The sequence below is a fragment of the Carcharhinus amblyrhynchos genome, chromosome 26 (genome assembly GCF_965287045.1).
Source record: "Carcharhinus amblyrhynchos chromosome 26, sCarAmb.v2.hapA, whole genome shotgun sequence".
Classification (NCBI taxonomy): domain Eukaryota; kingdom Metazoa; phylum Chordata; class Chondrichthyes; order Carcharhiniformes; family Carcharhinidae; genus Carcharhinus; species Carcharhinus amblyrhynchos.
The window spans coordinates 24,782,121-24,807,658 of record NC_137349.1 but is presented as its reverse complement, the minus strand read 5'-3'; the positions used below and the strand labels follow the sequence as shown (position 1 = coordinate 24,807,658).

The following is a 25,538-nucleotide window of genomic DNA, read 5'->3' as shown; positions in this document are numbered from 1 at the left end:
TTATGTGTGGAACCAGAAGAGATTGGAGAGGGATTGAACCAATATTTCTCTTCGGTGTTCACGCAGGGGGACATAAATGTAGCTGTGGAGAACACTGGGTTACAGGTTGTAAACTGGACAGTATTGCAGTTGATAAGGAGGATGTGCTAGTTATTCTTGAGGGTTTGAAAATAGATAAGTCCCCTGGGCCGGACGGGATTTACCCTAGGATTCTCTGGGAGGCAAGGGAGGAAATTGCAGAGCCTCTGGCTCTGATCTTCAGGTCGTCGTGCCAGAAGATTGGAGGTTAGCGAATGTTGTCCCACTGTTTAAGAAGGGGAACAGAGACTTCCCCGGGAATTATAGACCGGTGAGTCTTACTTCTGTTGTGGGCAAGGTTTTAGAAAAAATTATTAGGGATAGGATTTATAGTTATTTGGAGAGTAATGAAATGATTAGAGATAGTCAGCATGGTTTTGTGGAGGGTAGGTCGTGCCTTACTAACCTTATTGAGTTTTTTGAGGAAGTGACCAAAGAGGTGGATGGGGGTAAGGCAGTTGACGTGGTATATATGGACTTTAGTAAGGCGTTTGATAAGGTTCACCATGGAAGCCTTCTGCAGAAATTGCAGATGTATGGGATTGAGGGTGACTTAGGAAATTGGATTAGGAATTGGCTGGCGGATAGGAGACAGAGGGTGGTGGTTGATGGTTGATGGTAAGTATTCGACATGGAGTTCAGTTACGAGTGGTGTGCCTCAAGGATCTGTTTTGGGGCCACTGCTGTTTGTAATTTTTATAAATGATCTGGATGAGGGTATAGCTGGGTGGATTAGTAAATTTGCTGATGACACCAAAGTCGGAGGTGTGGTTGATAGTGAGGAAGGGTGTCTTGGTCTACAGGGAGACTTGGAGAAGTTGCAGAGCTGGGCCGAGAGGTGGAGGATGGAGTTTAATGCGGAAAAGTGTGAGGTAATTCACTTTGGCAGGAATAACGGATGTGGAGTATAGGGCTAACGGTAGGACTCTGAATAGTGTGGATGAACAGAGGGATCTAGGTGTATGTGTACATAGATCCCTGAAAGTTGGGAATCAAGTAGATAGGGTTGTTAGGAAGGCATACGGTGTCTTGGCGTTTATTGGTAGGGGGATTGAATTTAGGAGCCACAGCGTCATGTTACAGCTGTACAAAACTCTGGTGCGTCCGCACTTGGAGTATTGTGTGCAGTTCTGGTCCCCACATTATAGGAAGGATGTGGAGGCTTTGGAGAGGGTGCAGAGGAGGTTTACCAGGATGTTGCCTGGTATGGAGGGGAGGTCCTATGAGGAGTGACTGAGGGATTTGAGGTTGTTTTCGTTAGAAAGAAGGCGGCTGCGAGGGGACCTTATTGAAACATATAATATGACTAGAGGTTTGGATAGGGTGGACAGTGATAGCCTTTTTCCTCGGATGGAGAAAGCTAGCACGAAGGGGCATAGCTTTAAATTAAGGGGTGGTAGTTATAGGACGGATGTCAGGGGTAGGTTCTTTACCCAGAGGGTGGTGAGGGATTGGAATGCCCTGCCTGCTGCAGTTGTAAATGCGCCTAGTTTGGGGGCGTTTAAGAGATCCGTGGATAGGTTTATGGATGGAAAGGGTTTGGTTTAGGTTAGAGGGTCATTGTTTTTTAACTGGTTGGCGCAACATCGTGGGCCGAAGGGCCTGTTCTGCGCTGTAATGTTCTATGTTCTATCTCTTTTAGAACCCTAGGGTTTAGTCCATCTAGTCCAGGTGATTTATTCACCTTCAGACCTTTCAGTTTCCCCAGAACCTTCTCCTTAGTGATGGCCACTACACTCGCCTGTGCCCCTGACTCTCCTGGAACTCTGCCAGCCCACTGGTGCCTTCTGCTATTCAGTTCCTCTGCCATTGCTTTGTTTCCTATTATTCCTTCTACAGCCTCATTTTCCAGTGGTCCAATGTCTATTTTTGCCTCTCTTCCTCTTATATATTGAAAGAAACTCTTCCTTTTTTTTAAATTTCTAGCTAACCTAGCATATTTCATTTTCTCCCTCCTTATTGTTTTAGTTGTCCTCTGCTTGCTTTAAAAGGCTTCCCAATCCTCTGACTTCCCATTAATCCTTGCCACTTTGTATGCTTCTTCTTTTGCTTTTGTGCTGTCCCTGACCTCCCTCATCAGCCATGGATGCCTTGTCCTCCCCTTGGCATGTTTCCTCCTCCTTGGGATGAATTTCTGTTGTGCGTCCCAAATAACTCTCAAACATCCTGCCATTGCTGTTCGACTGTCTTCCCTGCTAGGCTGCTTTCCAATCAACTCTGGCCAGCTCCTCCCTTGTGCCTTTGTAGTTACCTTTATTTAATTGTAATACCGTTATATCTGATTCCAGCTTCTCCTCCTCAAACTGCAGGGTAAATTCTATCATATTGTGGTCACTGCTCCCTAAGGGTTCCTTCACCTTAAATTCCATAATCAAGTCTGCCTCATTACACATCACCAAATCCAGAATTGCCTGTTCCCCAGTAGGTTCTGTCACAAGCTGCTCCAAAAAACCATCTTAGACATTCCACAATTGCTTTCCTTGGGATTCAGGACCTACCTGATTTTCCCAGTCCACCTGCATATTGAAGTCCCCCATGATTATTGTAAAATTGCCTTTTTTATATGCCTTTATTGCCTGATTTATTTTCTGCCCCACATCCTGACAACTGTTAGGAGACCTGAACATAACTCCCATCAGAGTATTTTTACCTTTGCGATTCCTCAACTCTATACAGAAATTCTATGCCCTCTGATCCTATATCACTTCATGCTAAATCCGGCCTTGGTTCACTGTCTGTGTGGAATTTGCACATTCTCTCCGTGCCTACGTGGGTTTCCTTTGGATGCTCTGGACTCTTCCCACAGTCCAAAGATATGTGGGTTAGGCTGATTGGTAATTGCTAAATTGTCCCTTAGCGTCTTGGGGGGACTAGCAGGGCAAATATGTGAGGTCAAAGGGATAGAAATAGGGCCTAGGTGGGATTATTGTTGGTGCAGGCTCGATGGGCCAAATGGCCTCCTCCTGCACTATAGGGAGTCTATGATTTTGTTATAGTGCCTTGGTAAAGCCAATTGCCCAAAGGGCTTAACCTATCAGTATGTTAAATTCTTTTACAATTGTTAAGCGTTTTTAGTACTTCAGATTAAGTACTTTTCTAATACTGCTGGTGGGTTTATGAGTCCTTCCCCAAACAAACCTGGGTTAATACCTGCGACTGAACATAGCCCAACAAAATTTGACTGCCCTTTCCCCCTCTTTTCTAACATCTCCCACCCGAGTCTCTCAGCTAGTGAAGCCCACCCACCAGCTACCCTCTCAGACTAGATGACTGCAGCCAGAAAATAGATTCAAAATTCTTAAAGCTGTTGAATTCAGCAGGGCCACTGGTAAACCCAAACTTCTGGGTTTCCCAGGAGGCTGAATCTGTTTCCCCCCCACAGTGGCGTAGTGGTTAGCACTGCAGCCTCACAGAGAACTGGGTTCGATTCCCAGTTTGGGTTAGTGTCAGTGTGGAGTCTGCCCATTTCACTCCCATGTCTGGGTGGGTTTCCTCCCACAGCCTGACAGACGTGCTGGTTAGGTGCACTGACCATGCTAAATTCTCCCACAGTATACCCGAACAGACGCTGGGAGTGTGACGATTAGGGGATTTTTACAGTAACTTCATTGCAGTGTAAGTAAGCCTACTTGTGACGCCAGTAAATAAACTTCAGAGTTAAAAGCCTATTATTATCGGAGCTTCCACCCTTTTTTATATTTCTCACAGTCGCCACCCTTGTCCATTCTTGGGGATTAAAACACTCTTTTTCTTCCTCTCACAGCTTATCAACAGAGAGGCATTTCCAGTTCAGACCATTTAAAATAAAGGAAATGCCAGCTGAAAGATAAATGTTCATTCCCTTGCTGATACAGTGAAAGTAATCACAATGCTGAATGGCCAAAGAATGTTTAGATTCCCAAAGTGAAATCTCTAAACAGTTTGTGAAAAAGTGATTTTTTTTTTGCGCTGCACTGTAATGTGTATAAGGTGTGAAGTCCCAGAGCTCCAAGGTTGGACGGGATACCGCCCCAACTCTGAGGGGGTTTTCAAAGTGAGGCATACCCTCAAACCCGCAAACACATCTTTGACCACATGGCGATTAAGCAATGGGTACGCATAACGTCCTGGAGACTCTGAGAGAAAAGGAGATGGCGGATCCTTCGGATGGTTCCCTGAGCAGACTGTCAGTGTCATCTGGCAGAATGCCTCATCACCAGAACTCACAAACAAGCACCAAGACCTGGCTTGGCTGGTGGTGAGAAGGGCGCTCCCTGTCAGATCTTTTATGCACGCTCGAGGTCTCAACATCACCGCACGCTGCCCTCAAAGTGGCTGCGGGGCTGATGAGATGGTTGCACACCTCCTTGTGGAATGTGCCTTTGCAAAGAAGGTCTGGAGTGAGATGCAGTGGTATTTGTCGAGGTTCGTTCTGAGCAGCTCGGTGACGCAGGACTCTGTGCTCTATGGGCTGTTTCCGGGGACACATACCGAGACAAATATCAACTGCTGCTGGAGAGTCATCAACTCGGTGAAGGACGCACTTTGGTCCGCCCAAAACTTGCTGATCTTCCAGCTGAAAGAACTGTTCTCGACCGAGTGTTGCAGACTGGCACATTCCAAGGTCCAGGACAATGTGCTGAGGGACGCGCTGAAGCTTGGGGCAGCCGCCGCAAAGACACAATGGGGAAAGGCCACACTGTAAGGCCTTTAACGGAGGCAGACCGAGGGCCCAGGAACTGCAGAATACCCTCGACCTGCGTAACTGTGTGCCAATCTGAGAAATAATGGCACACAGTAAATTTTGAGGCATGTATGCAGTTTTAAGTTTTGAAATGTTATGACTGTAATTTTGTTAAGGACTGTAAAAATGTTTTTTTTCTGCACTGTTTACAATTTTTAGACATGTAGATTTGCAATGGTTTAATTGAGATTTTTATGAATAAAGTATATTTTTGAAATAAAAAAACCCCTCCTCCCTTCCTGCCCAAGATGGGAAAAAGTTATTTGTCAAGTTTCCACCCACCAGCCTAAAACAGCCTTAACAGTCATTTCAAGGCCTTAATGAATGAAAAGGCCCGAGTGTCAAATTGCAGTTGGGTTTGGCTGGGCAGGTTCTCAGGGGGTGGCAGGGAATCCCATGCATTCATTTTACGCTCCTCTCTCATCTCAGAACCCACCTTGGGTGGGGGGGGTCAGCATACAATTTTGCCCCTTCTATTTAACTTGGGGACCTTTTATAGCACTGTAATTGCAATCCAGTTTCCATTCCATTGTTAACCACGCAGTAAAACTGCTTATGGAGCAGATGGAGCATCAAAGTTTATCAAATTACTTGGCAAAACAATTATTCATTATATTGTAATGAATTTGTAATTATAAATCTTGAACAGTGGCCTGGGTTGTTTTTAATACCTTAAGCTATAAATGAATACATCACTAAGACTTACATCATATAGAAGCTATCATGGAGTAAGATTGTATGAATATTCTAATTTTCAAGTACCTTAGATTGATTCTCAATACCTTAGATTTAAGAACAGAATCAATGACAATATAGCCATGAACGTTCAGATATGCAAAGTTAGGCTTCATTGTTTTAGTCTTATTATTACTGCCATAAATCAGCTTACATTAATACTGCAATGAAGTTACTGTGAAAATCCCCTAGTTGCCATACTCCAGCACCTGTTTGGGTACACGGAGGGAGAATTTAGTATGGTCAATGCACCTAACCAGCATGTCTTTCGGGCTGTGGGAAGAAACTGGAGCTCCAGAAGAAACCCATGCAGACACGGGAGAATGTGCAGACTCCGCATGGTCATCCAGGTATGTAATGGAACCCGAGTCCCTGTGAGGCAGCAGAGCTAACCATCGTGCCACTGTTTTTCTTTCTCACTACCTTAACATCATAAACTGGCTCCCGCAAATAACTTGAAATCAAATGAGCAGAATTTCAAGAACGTATCTATTCATCTCAACCTCTCACAATCTCCACGACATGTACGTATGAAAAATGCTGTAAATTACAGATATTTTCACCCAAAATTGAGAGAGTTCTGAACATTCAACATCCTCTATTTCAGACACCGAGCAAAACCACTTAATTTGATTCACCGATTGATCAGTTTGAGTTATAAGCTGCTGTTGTGGTTATGTTTTACTCATGCATTCAGATAAGATTATGCTTATTATTAAATATTTTAACATTTTGTTACTATACTTTGAAAAAAAAAGCTAAGAATAAAAGACAAGATTAACACTTTACATTACATTAAATACTGACAGTATGCTACAGTGTACAAACAAGAAGTGTCAACTGGTTACACTGAACACTGCAACATCCCCGAAACTTCAGAGCAGCACGTGTATACACATGCCTAGCCTCTGTGCTTATAAAGTGCAAATTTAAAGAGCTACAGAGGAAAACCCTAGCTGCAATACAAGTCAGTGCAAGAATGCCAAGTTCAGACCATTTTAAGAGTCTGAATGTTCTGAACTGATTTTGAACTGTAGTTTTCATATAAAACAATACCAAAGTACTATTTAAAATGTAACAGTCAATTACAACGTTAATGAGCTGCTTTGTCTAAAACTTGGACACCACACGGACCCTGAAAAGCACCTGGCTACTTAATATTTTAGCATATTTTCGGACTCCTTACTCCAAAAAGCTGGTGATGTAATCCCTGCTGCATGTTGACCAGATGAAAGGGTTGGTTTTCACGGTGATGTGAGCAGCCATCAGCTTCGCTGTTTCCTGACCTCTTGGACCACAGGAGTTTCCGACTCCATCATGATTCATACCAAAGCTAAAAGAGAGGAAAGCCCCATTAAAGCAATGTACTCTTAGATATCCACTGCAGATATCATAGTATCTTTAATTTTTTTTCACTACATGCTCTCATAGAAATCATAGAAACCCTACAGTGCAGAAGGAGGCCATTCGGCCCATCGAGTCTGCACCGACAACAATCCCACCCAAGTCCTATCCCACTTATTTTTACCCTGCCAATCCCTCTAACATACACATCCCAGGACACAAAGGGGCAATTCAACAAGGCCAATCAACCTAACCTGCACATCTTTGGACTGTGGGAAGAAACCGGAGCACCTGGAGGAAACCCACACAGACACAGGGAGAATGTGTAAACTCCACACATGCAGTGACCCAAACCGGGAATTGAACCCGGGTCCCTGGTGTTATGAGGCACCAGCGCTAACAGACAGTGCAAAAAACAACAGCGCCCAACATGGGACTCAAACTCATAGAAGTCTCATAGTCTATTGACTGAGCTAGCCAGGCTTATAAATCAATGTCAGGATAGATCTGTAAGCCTGGCTAGCTCAACCAGTAGAGCCTCAGACTGATGCTTGTTTCTTGGGAACAATGCAGAAGAAGGGGTAGAGATTTGACACAGTGGCTGGAATTTTACCGCTTCACTCACCACAGGAATCGGACCAGGCAGGGGGTGGGGGCAGACCATGGAAAGATCCATTGACCTCGAGCGGAATTTTACAGTTTCAGGATGAGGGAGGCCGTAAAATCCCACTCACGAGGTTTTTAGTTTAGTTCAGCTTCAGCTTGGTATGGCTCCTGCTCTGGCCAAGACTGCAAGGAATGTAGCCCAATCCATCACACAAACTAGCCTCCCATCCCTTGCATAATGAAGGACCCCATGCACCCCAGATAAACTTTCTTCCACCTTCTTCCATCAGGAAAAGTATACAAAAATCTGAGATCACATACTAACAGACTGAATAACAGCTTCTTCCTCACTGCCATCAGACTTTTGAATAGACCAACCTTATGTTAAGTTGATCTTTCTCTGCACCCTAGCTATGACTGTGACACTACATTCTGTATCCTCTCCTTTCCTTCTCTATGAATGGTATGCTTTGTCCTTATAGCGTGCAAGAACCAATACTTTTCACTGTTTCCCAATACATGTGGCATTAATAAATCAAATCAAACCTTCACTCATGAGCAAACTCAAGGTATTGTACCTTGCCACTAGAAAGGCAAAAGATATTTAATTTGGATTCCTCCACTTTTGAAGGTAGCAAGTTCCCATTTAAACTGGCGCAGAGTTTTGTTGACCTGCACTAAAATTGCTGACAAATTTAAAAGGAGCAGGCAGGAAGTTGGCAAGACATAAATAAACTGTTTTTGGCTACTGTGCAGACAAGAAATGGTGAAATTTCCTGTTGCAAAAAGGATGCACTGTGGGTTGAAAAGGACCCAATGGATTGCGCCACCTCTTTTAGAAAAATGGAAGTCCCTTAGGTATACTCTTCTACATGTCCCACATGGGAGAATGTAGCAGGTAGACATTTGGATAACAGGAAAATACAGTTTACTGCTTAAAATAGCTGTTCCACAGGACTTTCCTTCCCATCTGTTGCTTCAATAATGGGGTAGCTTAGCTTGTAGGTGTACACACAGTTGGGGTGTATTAATCTTGACTTGAAGGTATATGCACACTTGAGGGGTATTAACCTTGGCTTTTAGGTATACACACATTTGAGGGATATTTACCTAGGCTTGTAGGCATATGCACATTTGAGTGGTATTAACCTTGGCTTGAGGGTATAAATGCACTTGAAGGGTATTAAATTTGGTTTGAAGATATATGCACACTTGTCTCAAGAGTCAAAGTCATGGAAGAGTCAGGAGGGACACTAAAGCATGGTTTCAACTGTCTCCCACGTGGAAGGCAAACAAGTCATACAATTTAAAGATAAACAAGAAGGTTTTCCCAGTCTCCTGGCCAATATTTTAATGTTTACCATTGAAAATCAACATAATTATGAGGATTACCTGGTTTTGTATATCATTTGTGGGACTGGCTATTTGCAAATTAGCTCTCACAATCTCTTGTTACAACTGTGACTACACTTCATAATTACTTCATTGGCGTTAAAGCTTTTTGGAATGCCCTCAGATCAAAAACATTGCTATAAAAAATGCAAGTCCATTCCTTATCCCTTGCCAATGCAATCTGCAGTAGGGACACCAGCAGCCACATGCCAGATATGGTGCCATAGTTTATTTTTTCCCGGGGTCTTTCCAGTAAAACAAAGCACGGGAGGTAGACGAAGCAAGCTTTGGAAAAGTTGAGGCATATTTTCATTGAGACGTTCCCACTCAGAGACTGGCAGGCACTAGAGACCTGGCAGTCATGAGACTTTTGCGATTTTCCTGCCCCATCCCATCTGCATAGCCAATAAGCATGCCAGACGCAATCATGGCCATGACTGGGCAGGTAAGAGTAACCCCAGATGAATGGAAAAGACGATCTATCACACATGAAGATAGCTTAGATTGACAATTTTGAGGGGAATTACAATTCATCGCGGATATCATAGATTCACTACGGTACAGGAGGCGGCCATTTGGTCCAACAAGTCTGTACCGACCACATTCCCACCCAGGCCCTATTCCAGCAACCTCACACATTTACCCTGCTAATCCCGCAGGCACCAGGGGCAATTTAGCCAATGGACAGCTTTTGATTTGATGCATTATTGTCACATGTCTAGGGATACAGTGAGAAGTATTGTTTCTTGCATGCTATGCAGACAGAACATACTGTTCATAGAGTACATAGGGGAGAAGGAAAGAGGAGAGTGCAAAATATAGTGTTGCAGTTACAGATAGGGTGAAGAGAAAGATTAGCTTAATATATGGCAGGACCATTCAAAAGTCTGATGGCAGCAGGGAAAAAGCGGTCCTTGGGTCGGTCGGTATACGTTCTCAGACTTTTGTATCTATTTCCTGACAGAAGAAGGTGGAACAGAGTATGTCTGGGGTACACAGGGTCCTTGATTATGTTGGTTGCTTTCCTGAGGCAGCTATGATGATAACACTATATTCTGCACCCTCTCCTTTCTTTCTCTATATTAGGTATGCTTTGTCTGTATAGCGTGCAAGAAACAATACTTTCCACTGCATACCAATACATGGGACAATAATAAATCAAATCAAAGTGTAGATGGCATCACTAGATGGTAATAATGCTAGAGTTTCTTGTACAGGTAAGAAGTCTCCAATAGAATAACTAAGAACCAGTGAGAAACAAAGTTTAACAGGAGGAAACCTACTAACCTGTCCTGTCTGGCTGAGGTCAGCTATTCACAAAGGCTGATTTTCTATTTACCTGAGATCAGGTACCTTTTTGAGCACTGGTTATAAAAAGGCGCTCAAAATTCATTATAATTTTAGTTTTACATTTCACAGAAACAAGGTATTACCTACAACGTTAAATTTCTCTTACTTGTGACCAATTTCATGAGCGATTGTAAACGCAGTTGCCAGACCAATGTCCTCGTTGATACTGCAGCTTCTTTCTGGTTCACACATGCCACCCACTGGAGCTAGACCTGCAACAGGATTGCTCACTTAGCTCAGAGCAACAAGGATACAGTCAAACACAGGTATCAGCAACTCAGTTCAAGGCAGATATAGAGAGGCTGCTGAAGAAAGATGCTACCACAACGCATGAAAACTGATTTGATATTTAATCAAAAATGCTCTCAACAGCAATCCTGCCCACAGCATTCTTGATTGCAAAATGAGAAAACATATTGACAGAGATGTTAAAAAAGATCGTTGTGGTAAACAAATTAATGTGGCGGCACTGATTGGAGGGGGGTGGCAAAGTGGCACAGTGGTAGGCATTGCTGCCTCACAGCGTCGGGGACCTGCGTTCCACTCCAGCCTTGGGTGACTGTATGGAATTTGCAGTTCTGTGGTGAAGGGTTGATGGAACAGGTGCCCTGAAGGTGGTTCAGTGGTCACTACCAGGCCTGCTCTGCATCCCCAGCATTCAAAGCCACAACCGTCTAGGGCTGCTAGCCAATCAGATGGCGGCATGTCCTCATGTGGCTGACTGGTCATGCACATCGAGATGCCTGGTGCAGCGGCTGGCATGCTAGGCAAGAAACATGGAGGAGTCTGGCATTAGTTTTGGAAAGAGCAGATTATGGGGGATGCCTGCTGACATGGTTTGCTGGGTGGCTGTCTGAGGTGTAGGAGAGCTATGTGGTTTCTACTTAATTTCTGATCCATCACTATATTGCGGGGGATAATGGATGTCAATTGATTCATTCATGAGGCCAAGTGATATCCTGCCAGCAGCAGCCAGGAATCCTGCCTCAGCGACTTCCCATCTCCAACTTGTGATCAAAAGAGGTTTTGCCACTGCTGGGAGATTGACACAGGGTTTCTCCTGTGATTAAGGCCAGCCTGCCATGTTTCCCAATGCAAAGGGCTGTATACTATTCAGCCCATTACTATTGGGAACATATTGGGAGCAATCTTACCATCGTGCCCCGCTGGCCTGTGGGCGGGGCAAGTCGATAAGATCATGAGAGCCGAGAAATCAGGTTTGCATAGATATTCTAAGACACATCAGTGGCATTTTACAGGTTGAACTGAAGTACGTTCCACCAGAATGTATTCATTTAGAATCCCTACAGCACATGAGGAGGACATTTGGTCCATCGAGTCTGCACGGATCACAAATCTACCCAGGCCCTATCTCTTAACCCCATGTATTTACCCTAACTAGTCTCCTAACTAGACACTAAGGGGCAATTTAACATGGCCAATCCACCTAACCTGCACATCTTTAGAGTGTGGGAGGAAATTGAAGCACCTGGAGGAAACCCAGGCAGACACAGGGAGAATGTACAGTGTCTGCACAGACAGTGACGCAAGCTGGGAGCCGAAACTGGGTCCGTGGCACTGTGAGGCAGCAGTTCTAACCCACTGTGCCATCGTGCCGCCATTTGACTGTATTCAGTCCAAATAACTTGAAGAAAAGTTGGATGGCAGGTTAGAAAAGTCCTATTCAAGTAAAGCTCATTTTGAATCTCCTTCTTAATGTGTAGAGGCTGTCTACAATGCAGGTATAGCATCCTGAGATAATCCTACTTACGTTGAGAAAAAAAATAGCAAGATTGTAGATTGAGAAGTATGATTGCACTGAACGCTTTAAACTCAAACTGTAGGTTATGATAACATACCGAGAGTTCCACAGGGTTTGTTCTTATAGATGCAGATGTCATACCTGCAGAAACCAAAACAAAATAGATCAAGCAACTTGAATATAAGGCAAGGAAATTGAAAATCAGTGGCACCACTCAACCGGCATAAGGTGGCACCGACTAAAAATGCCCAGACTGGATCCAATTCTACGGGCAAGACGTCTGAGTGATTTTGCTACCATGGAGATATCTGGGCACCTGACAGAACACAGCCACACGTAGAATTGCTGTTTAACCATTTGCAAAGCAGTTTTAGTGCGTTTCTTTGAAGGGTCGTTGGCTTCCTTGACAAAGAGGTTGATTTTATCAAACACCTGTCCATTATCTTCAGTGGTGAAAACTCAAACCTATAGAAGTGAATTTCACATCTTGCAAGCCGGGAGCCAGTGTGCCTGGTTCAGCCTGCTGTGCCAGTCAACAGATGTGGGAATTCTCAGCCTGGAAATTTCCTTCCTGACTTCTTGGATGTCAAAGGATATACTTGAGGCGTACAGAAATTTCGGGAGTGGAGGCGAGGTCCCGGCTCATCTCTTATAGTCCTCGGAGACTGTGCCTTTAGTGACATGGATCATAACTCAATGTGACCCATAATCTGGGATTATCAGATCACCTTTTTTTGACGTTTAATTTATTAGTCACATGTAGGCTTAAACTAATACTGCAATGAAGTTACTATGAAAATCCCCTAGTCACCACACTCTGGTGCCTGTTCGGGGATACTGAGGGAGAATTTAGCATGGCCGACACACCAAACTAACATATATTTTGGGCTGTGGGAGGAAACCCACGCAGACATGGGAAGAACATACAGATTCCACACAGAGAGTGACCCAAGCCGGGCATTAAACCCAGGTCCTGGTGCTGAGACAGCAGTGCTAACCACTGTGCCACTGCTGTAGTGACATGGATTATCAGACAACCTGTTTGAAACTATAGTTTAACACTATCAACTATCGATTTTTGGAATGCACACTTGCTTATGATAGCTCCCACCAAATTTTCCTGTAGATTCCCTGCATAGATTGTAGAACAAAGAGACACTGAAATGATCAGAAAGAGACTTACAGCAATACTATTGCATATCTTAATGCATTAAACAATTGGGCTATTTCCGATTGTCATTTATTCTTGATTTTTAAATCTATTTATTGCCCTTGTCAGCCTCCAGCCACTTTAATCATTCAAAATAGCTCTCCTCTATCACCTTTTTGGCTAACTACCCAAATTCCAGTTCCACTTTCCCTGTCTTTCGCTCACAGTGACATAACTGCTTCACTCATTTTGTTCAGTAATTGTTTTGCCCCTACTTTCGTTGCCTCCACTCCAAACATTACGGTCAATTAAAAACCCAACTCTTCCACCCTCCTCTGCACCCTCTCTCTTCCATCCTCCTCTGCACCCTCTCTCTTCCATCCTCCTCTGCACCCTCTCTCGTCCATCCTCCTCTGCACCCTCTCTCGTCCATCCTCCTCTGCATCCTCACTTTCTCAACTTTGATAATAAATTCATTGAATTCTTGGGCTACAAAATCAAGACCACTCACTCATTGTCTTCATCAAGGAAAAGGATGGTCGTCCACAGAGTTGTATTGGTACGGAAGAAAGAAACGACTGGGGTCAGGTATCATTGCTGGGTTATTGCGGTTTAGATATGTACATCATGTGGCGACAAAACTACCTCAAGTTCTCGATGATACTGAATCAGAAATAACTGCAAGATACTGCAAGGAAGATTCTGATCAAATACTAAAGAATCAACACAAATTAAGATTTGGCCTGATTTGTGGCAGATCTGATTTAGAATCTTAAAATCTCTACTGTGCAGAAGGAGATCATTCAGCCCATTGAGTCTCCACTGACTCTCTGACAAGAGCATCTTACCGAGGCCCTATCCCTGTAACCCCACATATTTATCCAGCTAATCCCTCTAACCTGCACATTTTGGGACATAAAGAGACAATTTAGATGGCTAATCCACCTAACCTGCACATCTTTGGACAGTGGGAGGAAACTGGAGTATCTGGAAGAAACCCACAGGGACATGGGGAGAAAATGCAAACTCCCCACAGACAATGGCCCAAAGCCGGAATGGAACCCAGGTCCCTGACACTGCGAGGCAGCAGCGCTAACACTATGCCATCCCAACTTGAGCAAATGGAACGTCACGAGGTTAGAAAAGGTTAAGAAATAATAACAATACATGAAAACATCAGTCTACAAGCAATAACATAGTTGAGGGGCTTGGCTTTACCAGTGGTTATCACTCAAATAATCAGGCAAATAGTATAAGAACAGGATAAAGTGTAAACAGAATTTTGGACTATACAATCAGAGAAATGGAGTACAATCTCTGGAAGTAATTCTGTGTTTATACAATATGCTGATTCTGTCCCACTTGGAAAAGTGTGTTCAGTTCTGGTGAGCATAGTGTGCAAGAGACTACAAAGGTCGTGAATGTAGCCCAACCCATCATGCAAACCATCCTCCCATCCATTGACTCTGTCTACACTTCCCACTGCCTCAGAAAAGCAGCCAGTGTAATTAAGGACTCCATGCACCCCAGACATTCTCTCTTCCACCTTCTTCTATCAGGAAAAAGATATGAAAGTCCAAGGTCACGTACCAACCAACTCTAGAACAGCTTCTTCCCTGCTGCCATCAGACTCCTGAATGGATTTACCTCACATTAAGTTGATCATCCTCTACACCCTAGCTATGACTGTAACACTACTTTCTGCACCCTCTCCTTTCCTTCTCTGTGAACGGTGTGCTTTGCCTGTATAGAACATAAGAACATAAGAACATAAGAAATAGGAGCAGGAGTAGGCCATCTAGCCCTTCGAGCCTGCCCCGCCATTCAATAAGATCATGGCTGATCTGTCGTGGCTCAGTTCCACTTTCCCGCCCTCTCCCCATAACCCTTAATCCCTTCTCTTATCAAAAACCCATCAACCCGCTTCTTAAAAATATTTAGCGAGGCAGCCTCCACCACTTCAACGGGCAGAGAATTCCAGAGATTCACCACCCTTTGAGTGAAGAAGTTCCTCCTCAACTCCGTTCTAAACCGCCTCCCCTTTATCTTGAGGCTGTGCCCCCTAGTCCTACTGTCTTTTTTGAGCGGGAAGAGTCTCTCCACCTCTATCCTATCCATCCCATTCATCATCTTATACGTCTCAATGAGATCTCCCCTCATTCTTCTAAACTCTAACGAGTACAAGCCTAGTTTATTCAGCCTCTCCTCATAGCTCAATCCCCTCAACTCCGGTATCAGCCTAGTAAACCTCCTCTGCACTCCCTCCAGGGCCAAAATATCCTTGCGCAGGTGCGGCGCCCAAAACTGCACACAGTACTCCAGCTGCGGCCTCACCAATGCCCTATACAGCTGCAGCAAGACCTCCCTACTTTTATATTCAATCCCCCTTGCTATGAAGGCCAGCATCCCATTCGCCTTCCTGACCACCTGCTGCACCTGCAAGCTGGGTTTTTGCGATTCATGCACAAGGACCCCGAGGTCCCTCTGCACCGTCGCCTGCTGCAGTTTTTCGCCACGTAAGTAATAGTCCTTCCTACCATTCTTCCTACCAAAGTGGACCACCTCACACTTGCCAACATTAAATTCCATTTGCCATTTCCTGGCCCATTCGCCCAGCCTATCTAGATCCTTCTGCAGACTCTCCACACCCTCCGCACAATTTGCCGTTCCCCCAATCTTGGTGTCATCAGCAAATTTCGACACCCTGCACTCGGTTCCCTCCTCCAGATCATCTATATAAATGGTAAATAGCTGAGGCCCCAGCACCGACCCCTGGGGCACCCCACTAGTCACCATCCGCCAATCCGAATAGCACCCATTGACCCCCACTCTCTGCCTCCTATTTGACAACCAATCCTCTATCCACGCTAACACCCTACCCCCAACTCCATGTCCCCTGACCTTCTGCAATAACCTCTTGTGAGGTACCTTGTCAAACGCCTTCTGAAAATCCAGAAAGACCACATCCACCGGCTCTCCTCTATCCACTGCCCTAGACACATCCTCATAGAACTCCAGTAAATTTGTCAGACACGACTTCCCTTTAATGAAACCGTGTTGCGTCTGCCCTATCAAGCAATTCCCTTCAAGATGCCTCGCAATTTCCTGCTTAATGATGGATTCTAACATTTTACCTACCACAGACGTTAAACTAACCGGCCTATAATTCCCCGCCTTTTGCCTGGCACCCTTCTTAAACAACGGCGTAACATTAGCCGTTTTCCAATCTTCCGGCACTTCCCCGGAATCCAGCGACGTCTGGAAAATAACCACCAAGGCATCCACTATCACCTCCGCCATTTCTTTCAGAACCCTCGGATGCATTCCATCCGGTCCTGGGGACTTGTCCACAATCAGCCCCTCCAGTCTGTCGAGCACCACCTCTCTAGTAACAGTAATGTCATTAAGACCCTCCATTCCTACCACCTTTCCATCGCTAACACCCGGCAAATTATTCACGTCCTCCTCCGTGAAGACAGAAACAAAAAAGTTATTCAAGACCTTCGCCATATCCCCATCCCCTACCACTAGCTCCCCTTTCTCATCCTCTAAAGGACCAACGTTCACCCTAGCCAGCCTCTTCCTTTTTATATATTTATAAAAACTCTTGCTATCCTTTTTTATATTAAGTGCTAACCCAGCCTCATAGCTTCTCCTACCCTCCTTTATCAACTTCTTTGTCAATCTTTGTTGACATTTAAACCTTTCCCAATCCTCTTCTCGCCCATTGCTCTTAGCTACTCTAAATTCCTCCGCTTTTAATTTAACACTTTCCTTCACCTCCTTCGTTATCCACGGCTTATTACCTCTCTTCCTACTGTCCTTTTTAACCATCGGAATAAATTTCTGCTGAGCACCAAGAAAGATCTTCTTAAAGATCCTCCACTGCTCCTCAGCAGACCTACCTTCCAACACATTCCCCCAGTCCACATTCGCCAATTCTTCTCGCATCCTACCATACTCCCCTCTATTCAAACAAAGGACGCGCGTCCGGGAACCCACTTTCTCCTCCTCCATCTGCACCAGAAACTCCACCATACAATGATCACTCTCTCCAAGAGGATCCTTCACCGCAAGGTCCCTAATTCTACCCGCCTCATTACATAGCACCAGATCCAAGATAGCTCGCTCCCTCGTCGGCTCCAACACACACTGTTCAAGGAAATTATCCCGGCAGCATTCCAAGAACTCCTCCTCGAGCCCACCTCGTCCAACATGGGTCGACCAATCAATATGCAGATTGAAATCTCCCATAAATACTGCCGTCCCATTCCTGCACGCCGCACTTATTTGCGTGTTAACAGCCCGCCCCACCTCCAGATCATTATTAGCGTGCAAGAAACCGTACTTTTCACTACATACTAATACATGTGACTATAATAAATCAAAACAAATCAAATGATAACTAAGCATTGGAGAGGATGCAACAACTGAACTGGAGTTAGACACTGGCCCAAGATTTTGGTCTTCTTGCTGGGATCAGGGCCACTCAAACAACACTTAACACAATCTTGGACTCAACTGGCACCTCAACCAGTGCCTTAAATGTTCACTCCCTTCTCCACTGACTCACTGTGGCTGCAATGTGTACCACCTTCTCAAGGGAAATTAAGATAGACAATAAATGCTAGATTAGCTAGAGATGGCCACATCTTGTGATTGTTTTAAAAGATAAACAAAATGCATTGCAGCAATTTACCAAGTCTCCGTTGACAGCACCTTCCAAACTCATGACCTCCACCCCAAGGACAAAAGCAGCAGATACATGGGAATGTCACACCTCCAAATTCTTCCCCCCCTGCCAAGAGTGGCTCGATCCAGCGGGGTTTACTACAGCTCCCCAGTTACAGGACCTGGCAGTTGGTCCTGGCTGGAGTGAAGGGGGAGCAGACGAGGTGCCCCAGAGGGTCAGGTGCTGGGGTACCCCCTGGGAATTGCCACCTTGGAAGTGCCAGCTTGGGCCCTCTGGCACTGCCCAAGGGCCAAAGCAGCAATGCCCACTGGCCACCAGGCAGTGCCTATGGGGCAGGGCCTAAATAGGGCTCGATGGGAGATCCCGCTGCCACACTACAGAGGTATTGCAATTGGGGGTGGGGTGAGGCCAGCAATCAGGGCTGGGCATTGGGTTGGGGGTAGGGGTAGATCGAGGCTGGCCGGGGAGAGTGGGTGGGGGGGTCAAGGCTGGCCCAGACGCGTCCAGGAGACCAGTGGCTGCACAGCGAGTGATGCGGGGTTTGTGCTGGCCAGTGATTGAGCTGGCCAGCAATCAGGAGGCCAGCATTTTGGGGCTCCTGCGCATGCACTAAACCTGGAGCTGACAGATCAGTGCATGCGCAGTGGCCTGCTCAGTGCTATGTTGCTGGCCATTCCAGTGGGAATAGGCCACACCCATTGATTTTTGGAGTGATTTACGCTAGTGCATTCTGTAGTGCTCAGTGTGGCAGATTCATTCTGAAAAACCAGTGGGAATTACTCCAGTTCTTACGTGAATTTGACACTTTGAAGTTTTTAGGGAGATTTTCCCCCATGGAACCCATGACATTGTGGTACTCACTCACTAAACCTTTTCAACCTGTTTGTTAGTGGACTTTTAATGATGTGTTCTGGTACTGACGACTAATTTTTACAAATATGGTGTCTCATTCCTTCAGATTTTATATTATCGTTGAAGCATTAAAAAAAACCTCTCTTTTTGTCTCTTGCATCACTCTCTTAATCTTATCTTTCTTTCCCCCTTTGCCTTGTTTTCGGCACATGATTTGTTGATGAATCTAGTTTACCAGATTCAGGCTCTGCACATGGCAATAAGAACTCTTCAATCTGATTGACCTCACTAAAGCTCTGGATTCCCTCTAGAGGTGTTGTACTGAAATTGTTTTCTAACCACTGTAACATTCAGTGCAAAAGCCTAGTCTATGAGCAGGTGTACTGAATAGATGGTGCTATTCATTTTTTGCTGAGGGCAAAATCCAAGCCACTGAGTTATGAGGACAGGTTCAGAAGCATTATTTCATCAGCCTGAACCTGTTTCCTTTGCATCCCTCTTAATGTGGAAACATTTTTAAACTTCAACTGTGTACAGTTCTGGCCACCCTATTATAGAAAGGATATTATTAAACGAGAAAGAGTGCAGAAAAGATTTACTAGGATGCTATCAGGACTTGATGGTTTGTGTTATAAGGAAAGGTTGGATAGACTGGAACATTTTTCTGTTGACTGTAGGAGACTTGGGATAATTGTATAAAGGTATATAAAACCATGAGGGGCACAGATCAGCTAGATAGTCAACATCTTGGGCAGCACGGTGGCACAGTGGTTAGCACTGCTGCCTTATAACACCAGGGACCCAGGTTCAATTCCTGGCTTGGGTCACTGTCTGTGCAGAGTCTGCATATTCTCCCCGTCTCTGCATGGGTATCCTCCGGGTGCTCCGTTTTACTCCCACAATCCAAAGATGTACAGGTTAGGTACATTGGCCATGCTGAATTCTTTCTCACTGTACCCGAACAGGTGCTGGAGCATGGTGAATAGAGGATTTTCACAGTAACTTCATTACAGTGTGAATGTAAGCCTATTTGTGACTAATATACAAACCTAAACTTTAATCTTATCCCAAAGATAGGTGAGTTTAAAAGTAGAGGGCACAGGTTTGTGGGAGGGGAGAAATACAAAAGGGTCCGGGGGGCAATTTTTTCATACAGAGGTGGTGAGTGGTTGAAAGCAAAAAGGGCAGCATGGACAATTTGGGCCGAAAGGCCTTTCTCCATGCTGTAAATCTCTGTGACTCTATGATTCAAAATGAGTTTCTGCTTTGCGCAGAATTACGAAATTGCGACCAAATAGACCGGTTAGTTTACAGTTCAAGTTTCCGTTAAAATATAATTGCATGCCAAATTTAAAATCTTTCATTAAAAAGCTGGCAGTTTAATATAATGTGATTGTTTCTTTTAATTAAAAAGTAGCTCTTGATGTCTTTAAGAGTCTGCAGCAGTTTCATTTACACACCTAAAAATGGGCTATAAGCAAAAATTAGCATTTTCAATAAGGATGTCTGGTCCCTCAGCAGTGAGTAACCGGATTGTAAATCATTGAAAGTCACCTGACAAAAGCTACACTGAACCGTTTAATATTTTATTTGGCTCACATGAGTAAGTGACTTAGTAAATTAATATTTTTGACATGGGAAAATATCTGAGAAAATGTACTTAGCCATGCCTCGTTAAGAGGGTAAGTGCAATTTGAAGATTCTTTCCAAACCAGCACAATCTTGTAACCTTCAACTGGGGCCTGATCTGGGCAAAACGAACCTTGAGCCAATGTTAAAGACAGGGCAGCACAGTGGCACAGTGGTTAGCACTACTGCCTCACAGTGCCAGCGACCTGGGTTCAATTCTAGCCTCGGGTCACTGTCTGTGTGGAGTTTGCAGGTACGCCCTCCGTGTCTGTGTGGGCTTCCTCCAGGTGGTCCAGTTTCCAGTGGATTGGCCATGCTAAACTGCCCCTTTTTGTCCAAAGGTTAGGTGGGTTGACCATGCTAAATTGCCCATTAGTGTCCAAAGATATGCAGGTTAGGTGGATTGGCTATGCTAAATTGCCCATTAGTGTTCAAAGATGTGTAGGTTAGGTAGATTGGCCATGATAAATGGGTTATGGGGACAAAGCGGGGGAGAGGACTGGGTAGTCAGAGTCAATGCAGATTAGATGGGCCGAATGACCTCGCCTGCAGTACAGGGATTCTACGAAAGACTACAGAAAACACAATCCTAATTGATTAGGGCATTACATGTAAAATTCCTCAATCCTTTGTGCTTGTTCAGTCAATGCCACCTTAATTGTGCAGACATTGCAAGAGGAAACAAATAGAAACTCTACCCTAGATAGCTTACACTGGATAAGAGAAGGGAGAAGAGAGGGCACAAGAGGCTAACTCCTGAAATGTCAGCAGGCTCTCCTGGTACCTTGCGGTAACTTTGACATTCAGTGGGATGTATGCAGTTATTTATGCCATCGCTGGAGTATTACTGCTCACTTGCCAAAGTTATGGTGGAAAATCATGAGAACATAGCGGACATTCTGGCCTATCAACACAGGTTCCATAAAGAAACCTCGCCTTACAGTTATAAGAGGGAGAATGAATAAAAAAGCAGTGCAGATTTAGATTTAACTATTTAGATTTATCCAGAGTGGGGTGAAAGACTGCGAAGAAAGGCAATGGATCTGACTGTAGCAGCCATGACACTAGAAGAAAAATTTGAGAATGTACCAAGAGGAATTCTAAAATATTCATACATTTCATGCTGGTTTTTTCTGGAGGCAGGTTTTTGGCTCATCCTGAATTGTTTTCTTGGCAGTTTAGTGGTAATTTGAAATTGCCTTCCTCTATCAGAGGCACAGCGACCAAGTAGTCCTAACTCAACCTCTGTTTCCAGCAGGAATTGAGCCTATGCTGTTGGTGTCATTCTGAATGACATGACAGCCACCTCGGTAACTGAGCCTACCGGCCTCTGCACAGGCTCTAAAACACAGGGATCAATTTTAACAGGAGGCGAAGCTGGTTCATGGATGGGGGCGGGAAATGAGTGGCCAGCTCTCATCCCACATTAGGGAAGGCTTAGTGAGATATTGAAATCAGTACTAGGGCAATGCGGTAATGTAGCCCCTTTGAGAAGCCTTAACAATCCTTGAAGGTCACGTGATTGGGCCTGACCCAATGGAGAGGCCGTGTGGGAAGCTGAGCCAATCAGGAGCAAGGGTGCGTGCCCTGAGTCAGGGAGGAACCTCAGTTGGAGCTAGGGAGGAGAAGAGAGTAGAAGTGTGTTGTAGTTCTGTCAGACCCAATAAATCAATTATTGCTTGAAGCCACAATGAGTCTCTTTCAGATTTACTACAGACAAATGCAGTATTTTAGGTGGCAAATGGGTTACCCCCTGCCGCCAAAGTTCCAAAGCACTAAAGTGAGGTCTAACAGGTAACTGTAGCCAGGACATGGAGAAGCCAGAGGCAGAGGAGGCCCAAGGTTTCCTGGTGGCTCCTGGAGGTTTTTTAGACATTAGGATTGGCCAGATGAATTGCAATGTTCTTTTGTGGTTGCGAAAATTTCTATGTTCTGAAGTACTTTGGAAGCTGGAAAAATATTTCACCGGTCTCAGAATTAGCAAAGAAATGAACACTTTTATATTATTATTAAGCAGAGAGAGCCAATTGCTTGTCTGCTATGTGAATCAGCTCCGTGCAGGAAGCCAACCCTGGTCGCACTTGGATTTATTGCTACCCAGAGAAGAAACTTTATATGAGTATTCTCAAACTGTTCGTCCACATACATTGCTTTATTGAATGCCTTTCATTCACTACAGCTAGCGCAGAAATAACAGTGGAAGTAAACCGACATAAAGAATGACTCAACACTAATTTTACAGCAGACTTCCCAATACACAAACAACAGAGCAGGATGCAAGGGGCAGATACAGAGTGGGACTTAGAAAGGTTTACTGTCAGCAGAGAGTAATTTAAACAGAAACTGGAGAGTGAGATTCAAAAATAAACAGGACTTTTCATCTACATCCTTCATTCATTAAGCTTAATAGTGGAAGAATTTACCTTTTACAGTTAGAAAACTAACAGAACAAAACAAACATTCAATGTGCTTCTATTTACTGCATTGTAGGCAGCAGACAGTATGAGTAACTTTTATTAACTTTCTTTCTCCTTGTACGTGAGGATTGTTGGTATGACCAGCAATCGTTGCCCAACCTTAATTTCTTTCGCGATTCATTGGATGTGGGCGTCACTGGCTGGGCCAGCGTTTATTGCCCTTGAACTAAGGGGCTCGCTAGGTCATTTCAGAGGGCATTTAAGGATCATCCACATAGTTGTGAGTCTGGAGTTGCATTTTGTCTTTTTTCATTCATGGGGCATGGGAGTCGCTGGCTGGCCACTATTTGTTGTCCATCCCTAGTTGCCCTTGTTCAGAGGGCATTGAGAGTTAACCACATTACCATGGCTCTGGAGTCACACATCAGCCAGACCAGGTAAATAGGGCAGATTTCCTTCCCTGAAGGATGTTAGTTAACCTGATAGGTTTTCCCAAAAATTGACAATGGTCATCAGTAGATTCTTAAATTCAGATTTTTTTTATTGAATTCAAATTCCACCATCTGCTGTGATGGGATTTGAACCCGGGTCCCCAGAACATTAGCTGAGTTTCTGGATTAATAGTCTAGCAATAATACCACTAGCCATTGCCTCCCCTCATGTAAGACAGGCTTGGTAACTGGTTTGCTTAGCCGTTTCACAGGGCATTTACAGGACATTGTTGTGGGTCTGAAATCACATGTAGGCCAGACCATGTAAGGGCGGCTGATTTCCTCCTCTTCCCTAAAGTGAGCCAGATGGGCTTTTACAACAATTGACAATGGTTTCACCATTAATTGCCCTTGAGAAGGTGATTGGTGAATTCGAACCTTCTTGAATCACTGCAGTCCATCTGGTGCAGGTAAGAGAAGTTGAAATGGGATTGTAAAAAATTGAAGTGAAGCTGGCCCATAGTTTTTAATGCCACTTCCATTCTATAAGACCATGAGAGCAGAATTAGGTCATCTGGCCCATCAAATCTGCTCTGCCATTCGATCAAGGCTGATAAGTTTCTCAACCCCATTCTCCCATCTTTTCCCGTAGACTTTAATCCCCTGACCAATCAAGAACCTATCTCTGTCTTAAATACATTCAATGACCTGGCCCCTCCAGCCTTCTGTGGCAATATGAGTTCCATAGATTCACTACCCTCAGGCTGAAGAAATTCCGCTTCATCTCGGTTCTGAAGGGCCCTCCCTTTATTCTGAGGCTGTGCCCTCGGATCCTAATCTCTCTTACTAATGGAAACATCTTCCTCACATCCATTCTATCCAGGCCTTTCATTATTCTGTAAGTTTCAATGAGAACCATCAATGCCCCCACCCCCCACCCTTCTAAACTCCATCGAGTACAGACCCAGATTCCTCAAACATCAAGTTTTTCATTCCAAGGATCATGGTCATGAACCTCCTCTTAACCTTCTCCAAGGCCAACACATCCTTCCTTCAGTTCGATGTCCAAATTCCAAGGAAATGGAGGCCCTGCTTCACTATCCTAGTTGAGGCATTTCAAAGATGATCACATTAATGGGTAATGACAGTCTGACTAAGGTATAAACCCTAATTGCTAGGAAGCCTTTGAAAAAGTGATCCTATATGAAGCTACTGATTATGCTTTTATCATACAGGACTGGCAGTCAGATATGCTGGGTAGGGAATTGGTTCCAGTATTATAGGCTGGGAGTTGTCATCAATAGGGATAGATTTGTATGGGTTAGTTCACAAGTGGAGTGACTATAGACTCTACGTTTGAAATATTGTACTTTGTCTTCAAAAATTATTTGCAACGGGGCATTGATGAAACCATTCAGACATTTGCACATAACACAAAGGCTGGGATTCTCCCAAAAGTTACCAACAGGCAGGGAAACAGGAGAATTTACCATTCATTTCTCGGGTGTACTTAGTGGAACGAATCTCTGGCACTCTGTGCTCCACAAACTGTCGCAAGAGGATTCACACTGGAAAGTGGGGACTGGGGCCTCATCCTGCTGGAGAGGCTGGCATCATCGCACTGAATGGGCCACTGTGCTTGTGCTAATCTGTCAGTGTGGAGATCAGTGCATGTGCATTGGCTCCCCCATCGCTGGCCTCCCAATCACTGGCCTACCAATTTGTTTGGCCTACACAAACCACCCTCCCCTCCCCAGATCGTCAGTCTACCTGACACCTCCCTCCAACTCAAGCCAGCCCCAACCACCTGCCCCCGTGGCCGCACCACCGCCCCCCCCCACCCCCCCCCCCACATACCACTATGTGCAGCCCCCTACTGCAGAGGGCACAGCAGGTTCCACCATCATCACCACTGATTGGCCCCCTAATAGGCCCTGCCTCTGCAACAGGATCCAACCCCTCTGCCCCACTCCTTGGCACTGCCTGGTAGCTGGTGGGCAGTACCAGGGTACCAGGCTGGCACTGCCCAAGGGGCATGCCACATACCCCTGACATTTGAGGAGGTCTTAATGTCCTCTGTTCCCATCAGGGGGGTGAGCACGCCTGGTCCCCACTGAAGGGGACCAATTGCAAACCTTGCTGGTGGAAACCTCTCCCTGTGGGGGATGAGAAAAGAGATACCAGCAGCTCGGAGACTGGGCTCACTGTGAGACTGATTACATGGAAAACTACAGGTTGCAGGTCCCAGTGTGGTCAACGTTGTCCGTATGAACTTTAGCAAAGCCTTTGACAAAGTATCGCTTAGTAATTTGTTGCATGAAGTTAATTCTCTCAGAATCCAGGGTAAGGTAGCCAATTGGGTACAAAATTGGCTTG

At 44.8% G+C, this 25,538-nt stretch overlaps 1 protein-coding gene across 1 annotated transcript in view; it reads right to left on the bottom strand.

Moving 5' to 3' along the window:
• The window catches only part of LOC145358553 (A disintegrin and metalloproteinase with thrombospondin motifs 6-like), a 146,502-nt gene that overhangs the window by 72,841 nt on the left and 48,123 nt on the right, over positions 1-25,538 (bottom strand). Inside the window, exons 7-9 of the mRNA XM_080212703.1 lie at positions 12,088-12,131; positions 10,335-10,440; positions 6,723-6,869 (exon numbers count right to left, since the gene is read on the bottom strand). Coding sequence (XP_080068829.1) covers positions 6,723-6,869; positions 10,335-10,440; positions 12,088-12,131 — 297 coding nt within the window. The remainder of the gene's footprint in view (positions 1-6,722; positions 6,870-10,334; positions 10,441-12,087; positions 12,132-25,538) is intronic.